This window comes from Lissotriton helveticus, chromosome 3_1 (genome assembly GCF_964261635.1).
Source record: "Lissotriton helveticus chromosome 3_1, aLisHel1.1, whole genome shotgun sequence".
Lineage (NCBI taxonomy): Eukaryota > Metazoa > Chordata > Amphibia > Caudata > Salamandridae > Lissotriton > Lissotriton helveticus.
In genome coordinates, this window is record NC_136061.1 from 803507562 (window position 1) to 803524620 (window position 17059).

General features: G+C 43.7%; 1 protein-coding gene across 3 annotated transcripts in view; it reads right to left on the bottom strand.

Moving 5' to 3' along the window:
• Positions 1–17059, bottom strand: part of ABCC8 (ATP binding cassette subfamily C member 8) — a 1340683-nt gene that overhangs the window by 356201 nt on the left and 967423 nt on the right. For all 3 annotated transcript variants that reach the window (XM_078681060.1, XM_078681061.1, XM_078681059.1), the window contains one exon: positions 7733–7858. In XM_078681060.1, coding sequence (XP_078537186.1) covers positions 7733–7858 — 126 coding nt within the window. The remainder of the gene's footprint in view (positions 1–7732; positions 7859–17059) is intronic.

Genomic DNA, 17059 nt, shown 5'->3' on the forward strand with positions numbered 1-17059 from the left:
CAGCTTGACCCATAGTGGCTTGGCCATAAGCAACAAAAAGCTGGCTAGATTTGCGTATGTCTTTCGTTTTTTGAAGATAAAACTTAAGGCAGCGTTTCACATCTAAGGAATGTAATACCTTTTCTGCCGGAGTTTTAGGATCCGGGAAAAAAGTTCTGAGCTTGACCGACTGATTGAGGTGGAATAGGGTTGGTACCTTAGGGATGAACTTTGGATTAGTTCTAAGCGTCACAAAGTCCTTAGAAAATTATAAGAAAGGATGTGTAATCGTGAAGGCTTGCATCTCACTGACTCTGCGGGCGGAAGTAAGAGCTAGTAAAATAGCCACTTTCCAAGTTAAGAACTTCAGCTCCGCCCTGTGTATGGGTTCAAAAGGCCTCTTTAACAGTTGAGATAGAACAATATTGAGGTCCCACTCCGGAGGGGGGGGTCGAACTGGAGGAAAAACTCTGAATAATCCTCTAAGGAATTCTTTGACCAATGAAGATGAACACAATGATGGTTTGTTGGAACTCTTTCTGAATCTGGAGATCGCCGCCAAATGTACCTTAATGGACGAGAAAACCAGACCTGCTTTAGCTAATGACAGCAAATAAGGAAGGATGGCCTCAGGTGGAGCCTGAAGTGGATGGACAATATTTTCTCCACACCAGGAACAGAAACGCTTCCATTTAAAACAATAGGTCCTGATGGTACTTTGGGCACAGGCTTGAGACAGAATAGCCCTGCAATCTGGGGAGATGTTAAGATCCTTGAACTCTAGGAAGTCAGGAGCCAGGCGTGCAAGTGCAGCGATTGAGGGTACGGGTGTCGGATCTGGCCTCCCTCTCTCGTTAACATCGACACTGTCGGCTTGAGACGAAGTGGAGGCTGCCGGGAGAGCTGAAGAAGTTCTTGAAACCAATACTGTCTTGCCCAACGGGTAACAATGAGAATGAGAGTGCAATATTTCCTCTTCATCTACTGCAGTATCCTCAGAATGAGAGGGATCGGAGGATAAGCGTATGCAAATATTCCGGACCATCTCATTAAAAGGGCATTTCCCCTTGATCCCTGTTGAGGAAACCTGCTGGCGTAAAACAGGCATTTGCGGTTCTGCTGCGTAGCGAACAGATCCAGAGTTGGTGTGCCCCATGTTTGAAAGATTCTCGCCACTTGCTGTTGTTCGAGTTCCCATTCGTGACAGCTTGTGAAAGTCCTGATGAGGTTGTCGGCTAGAGAGTTCTGGACACCCTGCACATGTTCTGCTCTGAGGGATATGCCATGTTGTAGGACCCACTCCCACATTTCCTGAGCTTCCAGCGAGAGGGATAGAGATTTTGTTCCCCCCTGCTTGTTTATATAGTACATACTGGTGGTGTTGTCTGTGCGCACCAAGACTGACGAATTCGCAATCCGCGGAAGGAAGGCTTGAAGGGACAGAAAAATGGCTCTCAGCTCCAGGCTGTTGATATGTTTCTGCTGATACTGATGAGACCACCGCCCTTGAATCTGAAGGTCCTGGAGGTGACCTCCCCAACCTTCCATGGAAGCATCCGTTGTCAGGGTAAACTCCGGTATGTCGGGGAGAAAAGTGAGACCTGGTGACAAATTGTGTTTCTGTGACCACCAAAGAAGGGCTTGCTTCATTTTGACGTAACTTTTATGCGGTCGTCGAACGACCCGTCCACTTGCCTCCACTGCCGATGCAATTCCTCCTGCAGTGGCCTCATTCTGAGTCTTGCCATGGGGATGAGACTGATTGCAGATGAGCACATCCCTAGAAGGGAAGCAAATGTTCGGACCGAAAGAGACCATCTTGCAAATATCTGTTTTGCCAGGTTTAACAGTTGGTTTGCCGCTCTTGAGTCAAGAACGCCTTGCACTGGCGTGTGTCCAACACCTCTCCCAGAAAAGTTCATTCCTGCCGGGGTTGGAGTTATGATTTGTTTGCCTTGAGGGTCAGTCCCAGATTGGAGAACAGAGAAAGGGTTCTCTTGACTGCTTCTTTTGTGGAGTTCCTTGATGGTCCTTTTAGGAGCCAGTCATCGAGGTACGGGAATACCTGCATTCCCTGAGACCTCAGCATGGCCGCTACTGGGGCTAAACACTTGGTAAAAATCCTCGGTGCTGATTTCAGGCCGAAAGGTAGCACCTTGAATTGAAAATGTGCGCCAGCCACTGCAAACCTCAGGTATTTGCGGTGTTTTGGATGGATAGGGATGTGGAAGTAGGCGTCTTCCAGGTCCAGAGAAGCCATATATTCCCCTTTGTTGAGACAATTCAGAATATCTTTTAGTGTTACCATGCGAAAACTCTGTTTCTTCAGATATTTGTTGAGCTTGCGCAGATCCAAAATTGGACGCCACTCTCCTGAAATTTTCTCTACGAGGAAGAAGCGAGAATAAAACCCATTCCCTTTCTGAGTAGAGGGAACTCGTTCTATCGCGTTCTTAAATAGCATCTTTAAGGCCTCTTTGAACAATAAGTGAAGACGAGGGGGAGGGGGACCCCTGGGCGGCACTGTTGGTGGCTTTTGCAAAAACTCCAGAGTGTGTCCATTCCTGAGCAGATCCAGGACCCACCGATCCGAAGTTATGCTCCGCCATTGTTGAAAAAATGCGGAAATCTTGGCGCCCACGGGTAGGGGAGAGTGAATGACTGACGTCCGGCAAAGCTCATTGGCATTTGTTGGCATCACGCCCTTGATTGTTTGAGCGCCGTTTACCTCCCTGCCGAGAGGAACCACCTGAAGCAGGCTGCCTGTAGGATGACTGATAGTACGGCTGCTTATACTGTGACTGGTACTGTCGATTTTGCTGGTTGGAATAATTCCCTCTGGAGGAGTAACCACGGCCTCGCGCTCCTCTAAACTATCCCCTTCTGTACTGTAGTGTACCTAATGACTTGGCAGTGTCTGTATCTGTTTTGATAGCCAGCAAAGCATCATCAATATGTTTGCCAAAGAGTGAATCCCCATCATACGCCATGTTCAAAATCTTTGTTTGGACCTCAGGTCTGAAGGAGGTAGCCTTGAGCCAACCTTGACGTCTGAGGACTGCTGCTCCTGCTAATTGTCGGAAATTGGTGTTAGATATATCCAGGGCACAATCAATGATCTCCAATGCTGCCCTTTCTCCCTCAAGTAGAATTTTACGTGCCTCCTGTTGACGATCTTCCGGAATCAAATCGAGGAATTCTGACAGATCAGACCACATTTGTCTGTCATAACGGGCCAGAATTGCTAAAGAATTAGCTGCCTTAATGGAGGCTGCCGCATTTGCAGAGAACTTCTTTCCTATTGCATCCAGTCTCCTGCCTTCTTTGTCAGGTGGCGTGGAAATTGGAGCTGAAGGGTTCTTGGACCTTTGCTGTGCCGCTTGAGAAATGACGAATCCGGCCGAGGATGTCCTATTAAACAGGCTGGAGTATCAAGGGGCGCGCGATACTTCTTCTCAATTCTTGGAAGGACTGCCGGAATGGAAGCGGGTGTCTTCATGATGGTGAGGCCCTCCTTCCATATGTAGTCAATTATCGGGATAGCCCTGGTCATTCTCCAATATCCTTCTTTAAAGTCGTGTAAAAAGCAGTCAGACTGCTCCACTGTGCCGGGTAATTCAAACCTGGTAGCCTCACGTTGCATAATGTTGTGAAATCCGCCAATATCCTCCAGCGGAGAATCTGACGGGTGCGATGTAGGCGGTGAAGGCATGGGAATGACATAATCATCCCACGGATCAGTAGGTGTAACATCTGGCAATTCGCCCTCTTCCCTGCCATCAGCCTCGTCAGAAGAAGAGGTATCCGTGTCAACTTGGGGAATGGGATTAGTGTCCTGCCTTGGTGATAAAGAGGCTTGCGGTGTAGGAGGTCTTGGCATCTCAACCGGTACAGGCAGCACAACAGGTGTTACTGGAGTTGGAGGAAATCTCTGGTGATAATCTGCCAGCATGGCTTGTAAGTCCTGTATCAAAGTAGGTGGCAGATGTCCAGAGTCCTCCGAACGTGGAGGTCTTGAGTCATGCGAATGATGTTGCGTTGAGAAGTCCACATGGCCGTAAGACTCTTGATCATCGTCGTCCTCCTCCTCTTTTTGATATTTAATGTGCAACTGTGAAGGGTGACGGGCAACCCCAAAAGGGCCTTCATCTTCCTCTACGTCATCAGAATCATCTTCCACATATGTCTCCAAAATGTGAGAAGGTAAAAGTGGAGAAATGTGAGAGTAATCCTGTCTCTGATAAGTTTTCATTTGGAAACGGGTGTACTGCACTCTCGTTGGAGGTGTATGAAGCAGAGGTGGAGCTGATGTTAGAGCTTTTGCAGAGGACGATGACGACGAGCTTGTTATTGAATGCGGCGTCGTCACCGGAATTGCCGTCGATGGAATCGTCAATGGTGTTTCCGTCGACGGAGCAGTCGTCGACGGTATTGCCGGTACCAATGTCATCGTCGACGGGGTCGTTGATGGTGTCTTTATCGACGAGCCCTTCGTCGACGGGGCCGTCGATGGTGTCTCCGTCGAGGAGCCCTTCGTCGACGGGGCCGTCGATGGTGTCTTCGTCGACGAGGCCGTAGATGGTGTCTTCGTCGACGAGGCCGTAGATGGTGTCTTTGTCGACGAGCCTCTCGTCGACGGGGCCGTCGATTGTGTCTTCGTCGACGAGTCCCGCGTCGACAGGGCCGTCGATGGGGTCTTCGTCGACGGGTCCTTCGTGGACGTCGATGGTGTCTTCGTCGACGGAACAGTCATCGACGGGCTAGTCGTCTTCGTCGGTGGTGCTGAAGGGTTCTTCGTCGACGGAACCGTCGTCGACGGAACCGTCGTCGACGGGCTAGTCAATGAGGATGTCAACGGCAAGAGGTTTTTTGTCGACGAAGTCTTTAAAGACGACGACAACATTTTTGCAGACACCAAAGGAGAAGTAATAGCCGAAGTGGTGACCGTAACAGAAGAGTGTGAAGAAGCAGAAGTGAAAGTCGTAGTAGTATTAGTCTGAGTTGTACTCACAGTGGACGGTCTTGATGGGGACAAGGTACTCCTTGAGGGTTCTGAGGGTTTCTGAGAGGGTTTAGATTTCTTCTATCTTTCAGGAGAAGAGCCCTCTCTAGATCTGGCTCTCTTGCTGGAGGTAGAGGCCTTGCCCTCATCATCTGTAGAAGATGATTTCAACCATAAAAGAACCCTTGCCTCTCTATCCCTGATAGTTTTTGTAGGGAAGTTACAGCAAATTCTACACTCCTTCACCACATGTGAGGGGTGTAGACAATAAATGCAGTCGGAGTGCTGGTCGTCCACATGGACCCTCTTCTTATTACAGGTTCCACAAGCCTTGAAAAGAGCCTTCTTTTCAGACATTTTGAAGAAAAAAGAGACAAAACTGAGTAGGCACTCAGGGAGACTCCCTTACACACGAAGTGCGGTGAAAATCTGAGGAGAACTGCCTGAGCTGGGAAGGTTCTAGAGGGTGAGGACAGCTGATTGGCTGAGGGTATTTTCAGGTCTTTTTACATAATGAGGTAGATAGGCTGCTAAGTTTTGGGCCTAGTTAGGCCTTTTAGTCTTTTCCAGCCTACTACAAAGGATTTTTAGGCACTGCTAGGGTATATATTTTTACCGTGGGACTCCGGCCTCGACGACGGGGAATGATTCAGGCATGTGAATCTATGAAAGATACCCCAATACTGGATAAGTTATCCCTTAGTGACCAGAAAAATTACATGACACAACGACTGGGACCTTAACATTTGCCTTCAGGTCATTGGCAAAGAAACGTGGGGACCATCACTAAGGTCGCTCCTGTCGATTATAGCCGCCAAAACACTGCCAACCTCATCTTACGCTAGTGCGACTATGCATGGGAAGGATTCTGTGATTCTAAATAACCTAATAACAAGCATTTACAAAATGGTTTCCAACTCCCCATGACCGCCTCATCAGCACAAATGCACCTAGAATTATATAAAGGTCTGGTACTGGATAAAACAGAACACGGGGGAAAATAGCCTCACCGAATCATTATGTTTGAAACTGGAAAAGGATAAAAAATTGCTGGCCAACCAATTTTTGGACAACGCAATTAAAACAACTAGTGCAAATGTTCTCTGGAATAAAAACATGCCTTCATCAACATTCAAGCTAGCAATAAATAATGCAGCAAAATATCATTCTCTGATATTGGATACAAGCATTTTATCCCAAAGATCTCAATTGTGCACAGTGATCAACAACTATAAAGTCCTTAAACCTTTAGCCTACCTAGATTCTACAGTCTCATTTCACATAAAAAGAAAACTATTGGCACTGCGGTTTGGGAAGTTCCCTACACTGGCTGATGCACCGCACTGGAAGCACATTGAGTCAAAGGAATGTTGTCGTTGCGGCAATCAAAAAGAAGACCTTATTCATCTCATATGTCACTGTAAGAAACTGCAACCAGCGCGAGTCGGCTTCTTAAGGAGAGCCTTCTTGAATAGAGGAGGAAGCTCCGGTAGAACTGTCATCATTAGAGGATTGGATCCATCCAACCCCCAAATGAACCGTACACTGATAACGTTTCTACGTACTCATGACCAAGCAGTGAAAGAAGAAGCACCTCAATGAGATTGTCTTAACAGGGGAGGAAAACTATTCCCACTCGCTACTGTACAGAGAAGGAGATGACATAGGCGGCCATCACTGATTGCCTGAATTAATGAAGTGGACACCTTTCAGTAGTATTACGAGTACAATTTTGTTAGTTAGGGGATTAAGAGAGTTACAGATGTAACCCATAGCCAGAGGTAAATAATTAGACTGACACCGCAAATGATTACTTTCATCACAAATGCACTTTCTTGGTATTTTAGCATGCTCAGCGAGTAATACAAGGAAGTATGAGTGAAGTTGTCACGTGTTACACACTGATTTTTATATTAGTGTTTTTTTATACAGTCCATGATGATTTTTATTCAGTAAAATGTTAAATTGCTTTTAATTTCGAGTGTAGGATGTTGTCTTATGTAAAATTGTTATGGTTTTAACTAACTATAATATAAACTAAAATAATATTAACAGAGCTTCAAGGGACTGCTAATACATAACGGTTTAAATATTGAAGCATGGGGTGCGGCTTTCTTCAGTGCATCAGGAGCAGTGGAGCAAGGGCTCTGCAAGCAAGACACCAACTGCTTCACAGTAATAGCTACATATGCTACTCAATCCTGCGGCATGTGGGCCATTTCTTTAGTTGAATTTGGACCCTTTCTGCGGCATTTGAGTAACCTGCTCTTCCTTCCAAGCTGCCTCTATTAGGCTGTCACCGTCAGTAACCCTCTTCCATGCAGCTATGGATCTTCCTAAGTTCTATCACGCAGCAGCAGCTCCGAACAGTGTCAGCAATACAGGTCTAGAACCATTTGTTTTTCGTCATCAACCAGTTTCATTTCCTATCCATGGGTGCTACAGGGTACAACCAAGAAAGTTGTCAACTTTGTCTAATTCAAGGGTTGTAGTGGAGTTGGCAAGAAAGCAACAAAATTCGACCACTGCCCTAAGCATGGGACTTCATAACATCGGAGGACCAAAAGCACACGCCTGAATGCATTATAGCAATGATGACTACAGTAATACGCATGAAAGATGGACCAATGGGAGACTACATTTTGACAATAACCCTGTCTGCTACTAACTCAAGTTACAGCCTGCCTTGTATGATAACTGCAAATGTTCAGGCGCCATTGGTAAAGTGGTAAGAGCACAAGAAGAACAAACCTTCTCCAGTTCCTGGTCCTGACGATTCATCAGTGTTTTCCAATGATCAAAGAGTTCCGGATCTGATTTCTGAATGTCCTTCAGTGTTCCCTCTCGCTGAATGGTACCGTCTTTCATTGCTATTATCTACAAATCCAAAAGATATACAGAAGAAGATGCTGGTTATGCTAAATATCTTTAAGTGTTTATTTATAATTTTCTAAAATATTCAGGCTTATCAGACTTTGGGTTGTTGGTTGAATGGCTTTTTGAAACAATATACACATTATTGAAGTTGAATTCCCCAGTTACAATTCCTGTTGTTACTGGCCGATCTATGTGTTTACTATGAAAAACCTTTGTCCATCCAATGCTATTCTTCATGTAGCTAGGTTAACACTCTATAACTACCACAAACATACATGCATACATATAAATAACAAGCATACTCATGTTGTGTTACCGCAAGACCACTCAGAGGAGAATGTATGATGCTGGTTACAATATCGGACCTTAACTCTTCTTGGACTTTGCATGTTTTTTTAAATTATCTTCATTGGTGTTCGTTAATGTGATATATGGCATTGAAGTATAACTGGTTATTCAGTTTATTCAGGTCATGAATCTTTCATCATGGCTGCAAACGAACTATGCATAAATCATACACAGTCATGTAGGTCAATACACTTCCCTTTATTTCTATGAATGAAAGTACATCAGTATTTCACAGCGCTGGGTTCAGTTTAGGTAGCAACCAAGGAACTAATCATGGGATACGAGTTCCATTAGAGTGCCTGATTCACAAAGGTTAAATTTACACTTTAGTATAAGTTTATGATTGTTTGCTATCCACAAAGAGATTTATGAGTAGTATCTTTACAGGTGCGGAGTCTCAGGCACATAAAAACCTGGGTTTACTCACAAGGGTAAACTTAGATATTTGGTTGAAACTTAGAATAAACGTCTAAGTTTACAACTTTGGGAATTTACAAAGGGCATTTATGAGTAGCATCTTTATGTCCACGCTCAGACATTCGCCTAAGTTTACCTTTGGGAATCGGGCCATAGCTCTTTTTATGTGCAGTGGCTGCGCATTTGTAAATATACTACTCGTTAATCCCTTTGTGAATAGCAAGCAATCTAAAACTTACCCAAAAGTGTAAGTTTACCTTTGTGAATGAGCCCTTAGTTACTAATTATCACACAGTTACAGAGTATTGGATTATAACGGTGACTGCATATTTCATTAAATAACATAATTTAATCAACAACTCCTGTTTTGGGGTAGTGTTTCACCTCTTCTAGACAGTCCTATTACATCCTAGCTTCAAGTGGGCATTTTATCATTTTCCTAAATGAGATTCACAGTATTCTGTCCAAAATAGATACCAATGAGAATCCTCATCTGGTTTTCTGCAGTTATGTAATGGTTGTATTTTCAGCCGCCACATATTAAAAAAGTGACCAATTCCACAGGTGTACATGTGTGGCATTGTGGGACTGCTAGTTTTTGCAGTGGAACAATAGTGGTAGCCAAAAATACCACACTACATTTTTTCTTTTTGGGTCTGGCCATTTGGCCCAACAGAGATGTCTAAGGGCTATATATATCTACCCTGCTCCCTCATAGTGTACCTTAGTAACGTCTGATCCATAATGTTGGATGGACGGACATGACCACACAATTTTCAAAAGAGCAGCTTTGTCTGTTTGACATCTTAAGCGATCAGAAATATTCTGTGCACGCATTGAGGCTTTACATATGTGTTGTGCAAGACATTATGGTGAATTAACTTAAACCCTACATCTGAGCATCACTTGAACTTGGACACATTTTCTCCAGGTTTTTCATCTTATTTTCATGTAATGCCTTTAATGTGACTGTGATAGTAAGGAAATCAACATCCTGTTGCCACTTAGAATAAAGAAGTGTACTTAATGCGTTATGAGTTTGTGGTTCCATGATAAACAGTCCCAGATATTTCTCATAACTCTCTTGAGTTAACAATACATAAGGAATTGTCTTGTCATGATAGTGTGCACCTGATGTAGGCTCATGAATGTATGAAATGAGCCTCTGTCAAACAAGTATCCGAACCTTATGATACCCCTTTGGCCCATAATGCATTGTATCTTGGCCACTTCCACAAAGCCTTGAAGGCATCACATTGGAAGGAACATATGCCATTTTTGGGCTAGTGTGATACAAGGTGCGGCTCCAGCAATGCATAGCTGTAACTATTGGTCTGGGGCAATGCTGACTCCTATTATGCCACCTGAACAATTACAGCAATAGTGCTTCTTCCCTTGGTGTGCCTCGCATATAACACGTTTTCTCAATGTCAGGGTTAGTGAAGCACTTGGCTACAGAGAAATAATATCAATAATGATTCAACTCTTTTGTCCCCAGCTCACATGAATAAAGGTAATTGGAGCTTGAAGAGAGAAGCTCCTTGTTTGTATGCACTCTATATCAGGTCAGCTAGTGTTGTGTCCAGCGACCTAAATGAATGTCTGGATTGACATATCAGCATATTTGAGAAATAATAAAGAAAACAAGGCAATACTATAATTTTAACAATTGCCACCCTGACCAGCACAGAACATGGTCGCCCCTTCCAAAAGAGTAAAGATTACTGGGTCTTCGCCGATATACTGATCCAACAAGGGGCGACTTTAGGGAAGGGCGACCGGTGCGGCCGCACTGGGTGCTGATCTGAAGGGAGGAGGGGCACTGACCTCAGGGGTGGGGCGCTGTTTCTACCAAATAACTTATCATTTAAAAGAACCTGCTGCAGAGCTCCTTGTGCTTCCAGCGTTCATACAGCAACAAAAATGTCAAGATAATTCTTGGTATTAATGTACCTGCTAGAGATAGAGATTGTAGTTTTATGTGTTCACAGTTTTGACTCGCCATAAAGTAGCGCAGAAGGTTAATACGCCTGCTGCTAAGAACAGATCAGTATTTTTTGTGGATAAATGAATGGAACAGTAAAACCAACCTTTACAATGCTTCAGAACAAATTAAATGTATGTGAGAGATGAGGGCTATAGAGAGATGAGAGGCACTTTTGCCGGGTAATAGCGAGGAAATCCAATGAGGTCTTGGGGGAATGCCAAAAAAGATTATGCCACCGAGGGCCACCAGCGGTAAAGACGGCCCTGGATCCAACTGACCTATAAAAAGTCTGAGTCCCTATGGTAGATCCAAATGTCGAAAAGTAATCTGGTCCCCCTTAAGGGAAAAGGGGGGTAGCCCTATATAGTCAGAATGTCAAGGGTTCTGAGTAGATAGAGACAATGCTTTCCCACATTGACTTTTAAACCCAGCAGATTATCACATCGTTCTAAGGAACCCATAATTAGATCAAGGTCCATTTTCACAGCACTAATATAGAGCCAAATATTGTTTGCATCTAGGGACAAAACATGGATGTAGCCCCCTGAATTAATATACCTAGGGGTGGCTTCATTGCTGCCTGTGGCTCCATTGCTAGAGTGAACAAAAAAGTGTACAGGAGTTACCATATTTGAGTCTTGCGCTGTAGCAACACGATTCGGACATGGTTTTCCCAGGCCTAATCAATGACTCTGGTTCTGAGCATAATGACTAGGTCCACGACATTATTACTACACCAAGTCCTATTCTATTCATTATGGTGAAGAGGTAGTTCCAACTCACTGTGTCAAACACCTTCTTCATGTCTATAGAGTTCTCAACTGGAAGTAGTGTCCGCATCACAGGGTTGCCCATTACATGAAAGAAACATCTAGCATTAGAAGATGTGTTTATGTGGAGAACAAAACCTGATTGGTCTGGAAGTAACATATCAGGCAATGCCCACAACCTCACCTAGTAGTTGACAGTGTAAATTTAAAATTAAAAACAGATGGGAAGAAGACAGTTACAGTGGATCCCGGTCAGATTTGGGGAGGGATATTACTATGGTTTCTGTCATCGTGAATAAAAGTATACATTGTCCCTAGCAGCCATGTACATTGCTAGTAGTTGAGTAGCTAGAAATCTCCCATAGACAACCCATTTGTTCTGGGAGTCTTCCTTCGGGCTACGCTCATGACCAATAAGCTTAATTTCATTTAGGGTTAATGGAGCCTGCAACATCTTTGGCACAGCATCAGTTTGGCTACTTTTGAAGTACATGTGTATCTCTCTAAATCTGCACTCAATGTATCCAAGTAATGTTCTTTATAATATTCTGTCACTACATGACTTATCAACACCTGATATTGGACAATGAATCAATCAGTCATTCTGAATGCTGTCACTAGGGAGTCTGCTACAGGACTCTGTCAGTGGCAGTTTCAAAGCATTGCTAAAAACTTGAGTAACCAGTTTGACATAGGAACGGATTAGACTTAAACAGGCAGAAATGAGGCACCTGGCCCAAATGGACTTCCAACATCCCTCTTTGCATCTGACACTTCATTTTTGGCCAAGGTAATGTGACCTCTGTTTAGATTCAGCCTGGTAATAAACTGTATGTCAGAATTCTAGAGAAGATAAACTAGTCAACCGATCTTTAAGGAGGGTCCTAAAGCTGATTCCACCCATTATCACGTTATTGCACTCATTGACTATTTATTTTATTTATTTATTTATTTTATCAATTTATAGGGCGCAACAGCTACCCAAAAAGGGTTTCCCGGCGCCTAGACACAGCTAGATTGAGGACAGAGAAGGAGGTGACTGTTAAGTGGTTATTGTTCATACAGCCAGGTCTTTACAAGCTTTCTGAACCTACAGTAGTTTTCCTCCTTCCGGATACCGGGGGGAAGCGTGTTCCACAGGGAGGGTCCCAGATAGGCAAAAGATCTGCCACCTGTTCTTGCACGTTTAAACCTAGGTATGCAGAAACAGGCTGCTGTCTGTGACCGGAGGTTTCTCTTGGGCGTATAGAGGCAGGCAAGAGATTGGAGATATTTTGGTGCTATTCCTGCTTTTATTCTGAACATGTAGTTCAGGGTCTTAAAGCGGATTCTGCTCTCTATCCTGAGCCAATGAAGATTCCGACGATGGTTCGAGACTCCAGAGTTCTTCGGAATATTGCAAAGGAGTCTGACCGCAGCGTTTTGCGCTACCTGTAGTCGTCCGATCACAGATTTGTTTGCGCCCAGATAGAGGATGTTGCCGTAGTCAAGCCTTGATGTGATAAGGGCATTGACTACGGTCTTTTGCGTTGACACTGGCAACATCCACAGGATCTTCCTCAACCATTTGGCTATGGTGAGACAAAGGCCGGTTACTTTACTGGCCTGTTTGTCCATGGATAAGGCATTGTCCAATATAAAGCCCAGATTTCGAGCATGGGACACCGGGGTAGGAAAAGTGCCCATCTGGTCCGGCCAATGTGCAGGGTTCCAGAGAACTGGATCCTTACCCAAAATCAGAATTTCCGTCTTGTCGCCGTTCAGTTTTAACTGGTTAGTTGTCATCCAGTTCAATATTTTTAGTAGTCCTTCCTTGAGTAACGACGGAGAGTGGGGACAAGATTCAGATAGGGAGAAAATGATTTGGGTGTCGTCGGCATAGTTCATAAGCGTTAGACCTAACTTTTCAACAAGTTCTGCCAGAGGTTTAAGATAGATATTAAAAAACAGAGGGCTCAGGATGGACCCCTGAGGCACTCCATGTGATGCAGGTAGGGTGTCTGACACAGCTTGTGCAGAAGCGATCTGAAAGGTTCTATTTGCCAGGAAGGATTTGATCCAATCCAAAGCCTTTCCTCTTACACCATTTGTAAATAGCTCTTTAATAAGCGTTTCATGAGAGATGACGCTAAATCATTTGCTAGTCTTCTGCTTGATGATTTGAAAGCTTGGGCAGACAATGCGCAGATTATCATCAGAAATGAGTGTGGTTCGAGAGACAACTGCGGTACCACAAAAAATCTAAGGCACCGGCACTAATGTGTGACAAAGCCCTTAGGAGTGGATCTACACCCTACTCATGCTTCATGGACTTCAAAGCGGCATTTGAAAGTATTCCCAGAGGCTGCAAGTATTGAGAACTGCTGTAATCCTACCAGTTAACCTAATTAGCTCAATTGTGCACCTGTATTCAAACACCTGGGTACAGATCAGACTGGGGATGGCACGTACATTTTGAGGAATATCCTAACAAACATGGGGCTGAAACAAGGTTGTGCACTCGCCCCCATGCCTTTCAACCTGTTGGCTGAAATGATGGAGGCCTTAGACACAGTCAACTGTCATCCTCCTAAACTGAGAGGCCACTGCATGACACACCTGCTATATGCAGATGCCCTTGTGCTTCTAAGTCAAACAAAAATCGGCCTTCAATGCCAACTTTCCTGCTTGTACACAATACCATCAGAAACGGTCTTCAAATATGCCCTCAAGAAAACTATGACAGTTACTTTTGGAAAGGAAACCGCAAGTTGTGGCAGGTGGTGTAGTGTAGTTCCTAGATTCCCAATAGGCTCTGCGCATTGGAATAATATATCCTATAGATTTGACGTAGGACTTAGATCAACTAGGTAGCTATCGAATATATTAGACTTAATTGTGAGTGCCAGCTAGCTCAGAGGTCACTAGAAACTTTCTGAATAAACAAGAAGGGATTAGTTTCTGACAACCGCAGAACCATGACAACTTTGTTTCCCCAAGATTAAAAGTAATCTTCAGAGTCGTGGAAACAATAGATAGATAGTTCACTTAGTCAATCGTGCATGCTTCGTTTCATCAGAGGTGCAGAGAAATAAAGAGTAGGGCGTTAAGGTTTATTGAACAGTCTACTTTCTAATGCAAAAGAAATGAACTGCTACAATCGTAATACTGGTTGCAAACTATAATGTGTACAGTAAGAAGAGTATTATAAAATAATACTGGTAAAGCATTGTATGACTCCTAGACCATAGATAAATACATACATAAATAAGAAAGGCAAAAAAGTACTCGACTGGTGCTTCTAAAATACGCCTACCCCAGTGTACCTAACTTAAGTCTAGTATGAGGGAAGAAGTAAGTGAGGTGTAGCATAGGTTTAGTTTGTTTTTGCCAAGAATCCAAAGAAGAGGATCTAATCAGCTCCGTACCTTGGTTTTAGAATGTCGGAGGTCTGGTATCTCTGTCTCGGGACTTGATTTCCCAACACCCCGCGAGGGGAGCTTGGAAACACTGGAGCTGGATTCTCCGCAAGAGAAAGGCAGCCTCTCTGTCAGTGCATCAGCTTCCTTCGGCACTTGCTGTAGTGAGCTGCGTCGGGCAAGTAGATAGTCGAGCTGCTCCGAACCACTGTGTGTTTGCTAGGGCAAGTGTAGGCATATTTATACCTTGACGGTGGCTCGTTTGACGTAAAGTCGGACATAATATTGTCACCAAAGAACCCCAAGGGAATGGTAGTTCTTTGAAAACTAGTATCGAGGGAGTGTGGGAGATTCCCACACTGAATCCTGTAGGTGCTCCTCAAGAGGTAGAAACAAACCTCTGATTTTCCGATAATATTCAAATTCAAAAGTCAGTGCGTTTCATGAGAGTTTTATTCAACTGGTCATATATTGCATTCATATAGACTTGAGTGGGATTGTAGAGTATCTAATCCACCACAAACATTTTCCAAGATCCAGAAAATCCCTATGCATTTCGGGACGAAGGTCCCTTCATCAGGGGACTTGACTTTATCTAGAAAGGAAACAAACACTGTTTCAGGAAGGTGACTGGAACCTCAATCTAATAAAGATTAAGTTAATAACTAGAGAGTGGGGTGCCAACTGGAGAAAGAAAACGCAAGTGCCGAGTGGAGTCAGAGGGTAAATCAAAATACGCTAGAAAAGTGCACTAATGGTGTAAAATGATAAAGTGAAAAACGAAAACTCCATCTAGTTGTCATGCGTGAAGGCAGATTAAAAAAGCTGAGGAAACCCTAATGAGATGACTAACGGAACCCAGGATAAAGGACACCAGTATTTGTGCTCGTTACTGTGCGTGGTAAAAAGTAAGACTAGGTGCCCGCGTGAGTATTAAAAGCTTACCAGAACAAACGGGATATCGCGTTCAGTAATTGGTATCAACAGGAAGCGTTGTGTGCAAAGGGGAGTGTGTTTAAGAAGGAAATCTTGTGAAATGAAAATCGGACCGTGGTTCCGCAATCAGCATAGAAAGCGGACTGCGGGGGGAAGCACGAACTAGCGTGTTAAAAATTAATAAACGTTCAAATGATACCCGGAAGCCCAAGGCATACATATAAAGTTTGAAGTGTTAGTGTGATCGAAAAAAATATAATTACAAAATAGGCGGAAGTACATAGAAAAAGGTACACGTAGAAACACGATTGGGTGTCGGCCATCTTAGATATGGGGGATCATTCTAACACTGAAATCTAAACAACAGATACAACCGAAGAAATTGCACTTGCCGAATATGGAAAAAACATATTGACAGATGTTAAAATAGCATATGAACAAATGGAGGTAGGGGACAGGGTCGGATGGAAGTACACAAGGATGTAAGGAAAAAAAGTGGGGAAAAAAAACATGGAAAAACAGTTGGCGCAAAGTAGGAAGGATAAGAGTAAAAAAAAGTGTAAAAGAAAGTAACAAGATCGGAACATAGCTGATCAAAATCAGGGAATATCAAGACGTATGTTCAGAGAAAACAACTATATTCGATCCGATCATTCAGTCCTTTAGGTTGGCACGAGTCCAACAGTTTGATCCAGAACAGTTCACGTTGTAGCAGTCTTTTTCGATTATCAACGCCAGGTCTCGTGGGTACAACCTCCAGTACAAGGAACCTCAACTGACTGATGTTGTGTTGAGATGCAATAAAGTGGGCTGCTAAGGGTGATCTCAGATTCTTGTTCCTGATGGTGCTTTTATGCTCAGTTAATCTGACTTTGAGCTTTCTCTCAGTTTTCCCAAAATAGGGTAAGCCGCAGGGGCATTTCAGTAAGTATACCAAATTCATCGAATCACACGTGGCATTGATCTTTAATTTGATTTGTTTCCCAGATGAAGGATGATTGGTGTGGTTGCCTTTGATTATATTATTGCAATGACTGCAGTTGTGGCAAGGTTTGGTACCAGAAAAAACAGTGTCAAGTGGTTTGGGTTTGAATTCCAACATATTCTTTAGGTTATTTGCTCTTTGGTAAGCAAATAGAGGAACACAGTTGAATAGGCCTTGGAAATCTGGTTCATGTTGTATCATCTTCCAGTTCTTTAGAATGATTTCTTTTATGGCAGGACTTCTGGTGGAGTATCTAGACACAAATACCAGTCTTTCTGTTTTACAAATGACAGTGTGAGGGGTTAAAAGGTCCGCTCTGTTCTTCATCGTCACGCGGTCGCGAGCGGCCTGCAGAGTGAC